This window comes from Echinops telfairi, unplaced genomic scaffold, assembly GCF_000313985.2.
Source record: "Echinops telfairi isolate 266 unplaced genomic scaffold, ASM31398v2 ScPeMD7_53;HRSCAF=182, whole genome shotgun sequence".
NCBI lineage: Eukaryota > Metazoa > Chordata > Mammalia > Afrosoricida > Tenrecidae > Echinops > Echinops telfairi.
Window position 1 is genome coordinate 17,606,964 of NW_022103951.1, and position 9,004 is coordinate 17,615,967.

At 50.0% G+C, this 9,004-nt stretch overlaps 1 protein-coding gene across 1 annotated transcript in view; it reads left to right on the forward strand.

The window, feature by feature from the left end:
- Window positions 1–19: 19 nt before the first annotated feature.
- The window catches only part of LOC123521735 (rho GTPase-activating protein 6-like), a 9,486-nt gene continuing 501 nt past the window's right edge, over window positions 20–9,004 (forward strand). Inside the window, exons 1-4 of the mRNA XM_045290682.1 lie at window positions 20–810; window positions 1,734–1,999; window positions 3,813–3,893; window positions 8,851–9,002. Of these exons, the coding sequence (XP_045146617.1) occupies window positions 761–810; window positions 1,734–1,999; window positions 3,813–3,893; window positions 8,851–9,002 (549 nt within the window). The 5' untranslated portion in view covers window positions 20–760. The remainder of the gene's footprint in view (window positions 811–1,733; window positions 2,000–3,812; window positions 3,894–8,850; window positions 9,003–9,004) is intronic.

Here is a 9,004-nt window from a genome sequence, read left to right on the forward strand (position 1 = left end):
AGGCCTAAAATTCTGGAAAAGAATTCTCACGGTTGTCCTCTGGCTTTTTCCCATAAGATTATCTGACATCAGTTAGAAGCTAAGAGCTTATTCACTCCACATGGGTAGGAAATGTCCTCTGGGGACAGTCCCTGGGTCCTGATGCCTCAATGACAGGCGAGGTACATCCCAGAGGCTCCGACGGCTTATTCTGTACCCAAACCCCAGCCAGAAACCCGGAGGAAGCTGAGACCCCCCCCCACATGAGTACATCCAACCATGTGGCTAGGCCAGGATTGCTCGGGCATGGGCTTGCTATCATTACAGTAAAAAGGGGGAAAGGCCAACAAACAGAACAAACATTTTATTACACTTTAGGTGAAAGGTGACATAGTACATTAATCTTCTAGTCGACAGTGGAGACACACATGGCTCTGTGACATTGGGTGCCGCCCCTGTTTCCTCTCTGGCTGCTCCGTTTCCGTGATCCCCTTTCCCTGCCGCCTGGGTTCCCTCATCCGTGGTTTTAGGCAAACATGGCCGTTGGAGTCTGGTACAGTTGCTTGTTCACGGCGTCATTGTTTGTTTTGTGGGCCCATCTATCATCTGGCTGAAAGGTGGCTTCCTGTTGCAAGCTGGAAGGGTGTCTGAGGGCCGCAGTCTGGGGTGGGTTTCCCTTCATTAAGAACACGAAAGATTGACAAGGAACAGGCCGTCCAGTAGGGGGAAGTGCAGGCAGGGCCTGGGCGTTTTAATCAACCTGTGATCGTTTCCCTTTAAGATGTCAGGGCCACTGTTTTTGAGGAAGGTAGAAAAGAGAGATGGTTCAAGGTAAGACTTCACACGTTCTTTCCATGTCCCCACTTGCTTGTTTTCCTGTCCCGCTTACATTTTCGCTGTGATTTCTGTGGTTGTGGTTGTTGTTATATGCCATTGAGTCCATTTCAACCCCAGGTGACTGAGTAGATCTGCCCCAGGGGGTTTGTTGACCCTGATTTCTGCAAAAGATCACCAGGTCTTTCTTCTGTGGCACCGCTGGGTGGGTTCAAACTGCCAACCTTTCCGCCAGCAGCAGAGCCCTTAAGTATAGTGTACTATTCTCCTTCACTGGGCTCTACAGATGGTCATATATCGATCTGGGGGGGGGGGCAGCATTTTATATGTTGAAATAATTATTCCCACAGTAGCACCATCATCACTCAGAGGATGGATTTACTGACATTAACCATTTTGAGGGGCTCAAAAGGAGCTGTCCAAAAAGCCACAATGGACTCCAAGTAAGGTTTCTATTGTGGTTTTTATGTGAATTCTTTCAAATTTAGAATATAGAGGAATATAAGAGACTTATTTCCCAGGTTTTCCTGGCTCTGAGCACCATCAGACATTTAAAACTAGAAATGGACCCAGGAGCTAATCGGTCCGCTATTTCAGTGACACTCATTGCTTACAGCAGGGTTCCGTCTGTTTTATCCTCTCCATTCTTAGCTAGCCCTCCCCGCCCCCCCCCACCGCCCCGCCTCCCCATGCTGCTCTTTCCTATAACATCTGTTGCATTTTAGTGCCATCTGCTGGCCATGATGTGGAAGTGCTTTCACCTCTCTAGAAGTCTTGGAGTACTTCCCCCAAGGTCTTTTGGTTTCAGCTCCTGTGTCCATGCGTTCTCCTGTTGTGTGTGTAATGGTTGCATTGTTGGAGCCTCGATACTCCTGGTCAGCACACTCACTCACACTCTCCGCTTTGTCTCCTTGCACCAGAAGCCCTGACCTGCTGCAGTCGGACGTTTCTTTCACCATGGGAGGGAGGCATTCATCCACAGACTCCAACAAGGCCTCCAGCGGAGACATCTCCCCTTATGACAACAACTCCCCAGTGCTGTCCGAACGCTCCCTGCTGGCTATGCAAGAGGACGTGGCGCCGGGGGGCTCAGAGAAGCTTTACAAAGTGCCAGAGCAGTACATGCTGGTGGGCCACTTGCCATTGAAGTCAAGAGAAAGTTCTCCGGGACCGAGACCTGGGAAAGGTAACTGGAGCGAGCGGGCACTGGGCCCAATCCCAGGGTCTGCCTCTTAGATAGGGGGTGGCGTGGGGCCCTTCTCTTCTTCCCTTCATTTGTATGTCTCGGTACTTCCATATGCATTATTTGCACACTGGTGAAGCCCCGACTCCAGAGAAAGGAAGATTTGCAGAGCCCAGGGGGCACCATTTTCCAACATCTGGGAAGCTAACCACGCAAAGGAATCCCTGGTCAGTGGTGGATGGGGGCAGGTTCAAAGCATTAACTTGCTGGGCTGCAGACCAAAAGCTTGCCAGTTGGAACCCATCCAGGGGTGCCTCAGAAGAAAGGCCTGGCAATCTTGCTCCCCAAACTGCTCTTAGTAGTGAGCATGTTAATGGTTTGCACCACCCAGGGATGATCGTGGGGCTTTGCAAGAGTGTAGGAGAACCAGCAAAAGGGCATGACGCTGGAAATACCGTGGACAAAGGAGATTGCCTGGTGAATACACGTGAGAGGCTGAAGGGAATCTGTTGCTGCCACAAGCAGAGTGCCAGGTGCCCTGCTATCCGAAAGTAGAGTGTTCCCGTGAAACCGTCCGTAGGCTGAGAGGGCAGAAAACAAAGTCTCGGTTACCCTTCATTTCTCAGCCTACTGCCTTTGAGTCAATGCCGACTCACAGCGATCCTACGGGACGGCGTAGAACTGCCCCTGTGGGTTTCCCAGACCGTCAGTCTTGACAAGAGCAGACAGGCTCACCTATCTCCCAGCAAGCAGCACTGCATGAGACCCTGCTGACCTTGTATTTAGCCGTCCAAGTTGTTACTCATAAGAAAAATCTTTGAGCATTCCCAGATACAAAAAATAACCTACTAAATCATAGCGAATAGCACATCAAACCTAAAATAACACAAACAGCGCTCATAGACCCAGTTGCAGGCTAGGGCAGCTTGATGCTGTGAAGCCAGTAGTCATTCTCAGGGAAAGCGCAGGAGGGGGGGTTGCGGCGCTGCTGCCTCTTAAACAGCTCTCAGCAAAGCAGATATGAACTACTGCTGGTCTGTGCTTTAGTCACCCAAAATCCTGTTTTAGATTTCTTTTATTTCACAAAAACAGGTCCTCCTGGGAGTCTTTTGTAAAAGTCAAGTGGCATAAGGCAACCTTTGGAAAAGTGAGGGACACCTGGCCTCCAGACTGTGGAATCGATCGTTGTTCTCCCTCTGTCTCGGTGTCAAGGTGGCCCGAGGGGGAGAGGGCTGCCACCACTGTGTGGGTGTTCTCTTTCAAATGACCACAAGCCCAGAGGCTGAAAACAACATGAGGCTTTAGCTCAGCGTTCTGGTGGGAAGAAATCTAAAATGGGCCCGCAGGGGCTATATTTCTTCTGGGGGCTCTAGAAAAGAATCCACATCCCTGCCTTTTGCAGCTTCCAGAGGCTGCCTGCACTTGTTGGCTCGTGGCCCCTTCCTTCATCTTCATAGCCAACAGGCTGTGAAGGTCCAATCCTAGCCCCTTCCCATCCCATCCCTCGGATACTCACTCTTCTGCCTCCTCTGTGGAAACATGAGGCTCACTTGGATGTTCTATGACCATCCTCTGATGTCACAAGTTCTTTCTGATGTCATGCATTCTAAGGTTCCAGAGCTCAGCCTGTGGAGATCTTGGGGACCATTTTAAGTCCCACTTGAGAAACAGCTCCTGTATAGCAGGCCCAAATGACACAGTGGTGTGTCTTCTACCTAATCAAAAAAAGACTGTTTTGAACCGAGGCGATGTTCTGCTCAGCCCTTTTTGTGGCTTTAATCCCTGAACTTTACTTTGGTATCATATTTCTCCCCAGATATGTCGAGGGAACCTTTCAATATCTGGGGGACTTGGCATTCAACATTAAAAAGTGGATCCAAGGACCCAGGAATGACAGGTGAGCTATCTTTTATTTTGTAACCCAGATGAATTATACAGGCATTTGAAAGTTTAGTTGACTGTTTACCTTGGTATAGATGTGATACAAGGACGTGTTTGTCAAATACCCAAACCAAGCTCACTGCCAGAGAGTCAATGCCAGCTCATAGCGACTGACCTCATGGGACAGGGTAGAATTGTCCCTGGGAGCTTCTGAGTCTGCAGTGCTCTAAGGGAATACAAAGCCCTGCCTTTCTTCCCTGGAGCAGCTGGTGGTTTCGAACTGCTGAACATTAGTGGGCTCCCCACGCTAGCACTGTCAACCTTGGGCTCTATTCATGCCATTCCTTGTGAAAAACCGCAGAATGAGCTAGACATGGGGGAAGAGTCCAGGGGTGGGGTTGGGGGTGGGGGGACCATCTGTATCTACAAGCCAAAGAGTGCCCTGGGCTTCCCACAAGGAAGGACCTACCTTAAAACGGACACCCTGATTTGAAAACACCGTCTGAACCCTCTGTCTCATAAGAAATGTAGCTGTATTTTGTTTAAACTGCTCTTCTATTATAATTCTGAGCCCCAATCATTTTGGGGTGGCTCTTACACCTCTTCTCACAATCCATACATCCATACATTCTGGCAAGCACATTCGTAACATGTGTTGCCCTCATCAATTTTAAAACATTTTCTTTCTACTTGAGCCCTTGATATCAGCTCATTTTCACCCTTCCCCCGCTTCCTGCCTCACGAACCCTTGATAATTTGTAAATTATTATTATTTTTTCATGTCTTACACTAACCAATGTCTCCCTTCACCCACTTTTCTGTTGTCTGTCCTCCTGGGAAGGGGTTATAGATAGATCATTGTGATCAGTTCACCCCACCTTCCCTGTTCCCTCCTGGTATCGCTACTCTCATTATTGGCCCTAAGGGGACTAACATATCTGTCCCGGATTCCCTGTGTTTCCAGCTCTTATCTGTACCAGCGCACATCCTCTGGTCCGGCTGGATTTGTAAGGTACAATTGGGGTCATGCTAGTGGGGGAGGGGGAGGAAGCATTAAAGAACTAGAGGAAAGTTGTTTGTTTCGTTGGTGCTATACTGCACTCTGACTGGCTCATCCCTTCCTTGTGACCCTTCTGTAAGGGGACGGCCAATTTTCTACAGATGGGCTTTGAGTCTCCACTCCACACCCCCCTCATTCACATTCACATTGATATGAATTTTTGTTCAGGGCCTTTGATACCTGGTACCTGATCCCATTGACACGTCACGATCACAACATGGCAGTGTTGAATTTCACCAGGTACAGGGTAGTTGGCAATCCAGAACCTTGGCAATAAAGTTGTTTCACTGTTTTGTTTTTGATGGGAATAAAGTAGTTATGCCTTCGGGAATGTTTTTATCGAAATGTATTTTTCTCTTTCTTTTTGGCATTTCAAATTATTAATGGATGACCTCAAATTGTGGAAAGTCAATGGCAAGGTATTAACTCAGAAAAGGCCAAAGCCATTGTCATCAACTCCGACTCCGAGTCACCGTGACTCTGTCGGATGGAGTAGAACTGTCTGATAACGTTTCCAAAGCTGTCATCTTCATGGAAACAGATGGCTACATCTCTCTCTGGTAGAGTGGATGGTAGGTTTGAACTGCCAAGTTTCTGGTTAACAGCTGGGCACTTTTAACCACTGTGCCACCAGGGCTGGTGGGTTTGAACTGCTAGCCTTTGGGGTAGCCCCCTAGTGTTTAACCCACTGTGCCACCAGGAGGCCCATTCAGAATAGGCAAGTAGGTCCAAAATCATGAAACGTTTCCAAGAATCCCGGAGTTATCAGCACATCACCTTCTGTCTTCATTTGCTAGGGTTATGGCCATAACATAAACAGCACAAGGGGGGTGCCTTCAAAGGAGCCTGCAATTCACAATCAGGGCAGCAGCTCCAGGACAGGGTCCTTCTTTGTCAGTGACACTAGGTGCTCCTTGGCGTATCTTGGCTTGTAGATGGATGCTTCCATGGCCTCTTCCCCTATGTGTGGGCCTTTGTGTCTCCCCTGCTCCCCCTATATGACACCACTCAGAAGGGCTTAGGTTTGGGACCCAGTAGACTCCCGGGTAACCTCATTCGCATCACAAGAAAAGCCAGACACTTTACCACAGAGCCCTTCGGGTAGCCAACATCTGCAAGAAGCGATGCTCTGGATCATTAGCCATTTAGAGAGTTGCCAATCAAAGCAACAATGAGCACAACCACAAGGAACACTTAAGCGGAAGTCAAACAACAAATGCCGGTGAGGGGGCTGAGAGATTGGAACCCTCATTCATTGTGGGCCAGATGGTCACATGGTACAACCGCTGTGGACACCGGTACGGCCCTTCCTTAACAAGTTAGAAAGAGACAGGCGGGATGATCCGGCAACCTCACTTCAAGGTGTCTAGCCGAGAAAAACACAGACCATGGCATGAACAGACATAGGACATGCACCCCCGTGTTCATCACAGCGTTAGTCACAAGAGCAAGAAGACAGAAAGAACCTGAATGCCCACCAGCTGATGATGGATGAAACTCTCGCTGCGTATACCCCCACCCCACACACAATGGGCTACTTAATCTCTGAAGTGTAAGGATAACGGTGAATCTGCGAAGCACCACTGAATGTGGATGAGCCTACAGTACCTGAGGCTGAGTGAAATTATTCAACCACAGAAGGACACATCTTGCATGAGACCACCACCATTAAAAGTCAAGAAAAGTTCTACACGGAGAAAGAAACCTTCTTCGATAGTTACCAGGGATGGGCCGGGGTGTGGGGGGCACTAGTACACGGGTGGTGACTTGGGCGGCACGAAAGGCGATACACTGTCAGGGAGGCCCGCCCAACAGGACCAAGGCAGGAGAGACCCCGGGAGGTCCACAAGCGCCAAAGGCAGCAGTGGCGAATACTTGGACAGACACGATCCTGCCAAAAGGGTAAAAACAAACGCAACTTTCCACTACATACATAAGTCGATCGTTAAGCTGAGCAGGCGTGGGATGCCATTTGGCGGTCAACCCAACAGCATATATAGACTTGTTGTTAGGTGCCGTTGAGTGGGTTCTGACCCATAGCGCCTCTCTGTACAACAGAACGAAACTCTGCCTGGGCCGGCAGCATCCTCACAGTTGTTCTTAAGTCTGAGCCCAGTGTTGCAGCCACTGTGTCCATCCATCTCATGGAGGGCCTTCCTCTTTTCTGGCTGCCCCTGACATGTCCGAAGTAGCCGAGAAGAAATCTCGCCATCCCTACTTCTAAGGAGCATTCTGACTAGATACTGTTCTTCAAGAACAATATATAGATCTGTAAGAGCCCAAACCAAACACCTGGGGGAATTGAGTCATGGAGCCTGGGGACTCACGAACATAGTCTCAGAGGGCATGTCCATCAAGTGGCATAACACAGCCCGCAAGGATAAATGGTTCACATCCCACTTCAGTGAGGAGTGGCTGGGATCGTACAAGCACGGAAGTGGCCATCTAAGATACAACCACTGGTCTCTTCCTGTTCAGAGCAAGCGTAGAAGAGTGAAGACAAGGAAAGGCTCGAGATCATATACCCAAAGGGCTCGTTGCTCACAGCCTCTGCTAGCCTGGGGCCAGCAGAACTACATAGTGCCCAGTTAAGACAAGCAACCACTCGGGTTGGGGTCACAAGAGAACGTCCGGCCCAGAGTGGGAGAAAAACCTTAGAACAAAATTCAAATCACAGAAAAGACAAGCTTATGGGTCTGAAAGAGACCAGTGAAACTCCCAAACGGTGGCCATTAGACTTATCATTGAAGCCAACTGGGGGAAATCACCTTTCAGCCCAACAACAGATGCGCCCAGCTGGTGAATCCTAAACACCCGGAGGAACATCCTTCTCAGTGCTAGCAATCAGACCAAACCAAGGGGCAGCATTTGCCCCAACGCACAGCTCAGAAGGCTGGATAGGGCAACACGGATGGGAGAATGGAAAGAGGAAACCCAGGGAGGGAGGGGCAAGAGTGTTGTTACAGTGAGGGGTTTTTGCCTGATGTCAAGAAGCAAAATGTGGGGAAACAAATCCATTCTGTAAACCTTCACCCCACCCCACAATAAACATCAACAGCGCAAGAAACAATTTCTTTACAAACATGGTCACATTGAGAGCTACAGAAGATGGGACTTCCCCCTTCTTTTTTCCGTGGGAGCGCACTTCAATCCATAACAGCTTCCAGAGAGGATACCCTGCTTACAGTCTCCCAGCCTGGGACAGCAGGCTAACTGAGGACACACAGGTCTCCTTCTCGCCTTTTGGTCCGATGCAGACTGTCGGGAGAGGGGAGGAAGAGTAGGAGGGGCCTAGGGCAAACTGTGCCTCCTGCCACCGTCCCTCGGGGTCCCAGTGATGGTTCCAGCCTAGCTGTCTGTGGACGGAAGGTAAGAGAGTCAGGAGGGTTGTGAAGACACCTTTGGATTCAACATCCTCTTATCTGCCCACATGTGTTGGCCACACCCCACTCACGTGCGCCCCTAATGGCAAGGGAGTCTGGGAAATGTGTTGGAATGAAAAAAGCTGACTTTGGTGGACCATGATAGTGAGAAAGTCCACCCAACGACTGCTGTGTTCTTAATCTTCTGACATCGAGTGTCACAAAGTCCTGGATGTCGTATCGGCAGGAGAGGGCCATGGTAACATGAGGACACCTGTGTCCCAAGAAATAGGCACTGCATCCAAGGAGAAGGGTTCAAACCTCTTAAGCTTCTCGGGGCCAAAAGTGTTGTCATGGGCACGTGGTCATTTTCAATGGTTGAAACACCCCCCATCCCCCGCAAGTGGATTCCCGTGGCGTCCACGGCCAAGGGTTTGGTTGGGTCTGTTTTCTCTCCAGGAAGCGGGTGGGTGCTTTCTCAGGTGGAGAGCACATCCCAGCCCGGGTTTGACCAAGTGACTCCATGTCCCGCCCCTCTCTCTGCCTTGCAGGTTCCCACGGAGACATTTTTGAAAGCAGCTCCCTCCGACCGGGGCTGTGTTCCCTCTCTCAGGGGAACCTGTCCCTGACGTGGTCTCGGTGGCCAGGGAGTCCCACGGAGCCAGACCGAGGCGCCCCGGGCCTCCGGAGAACTCAGACGGCGGC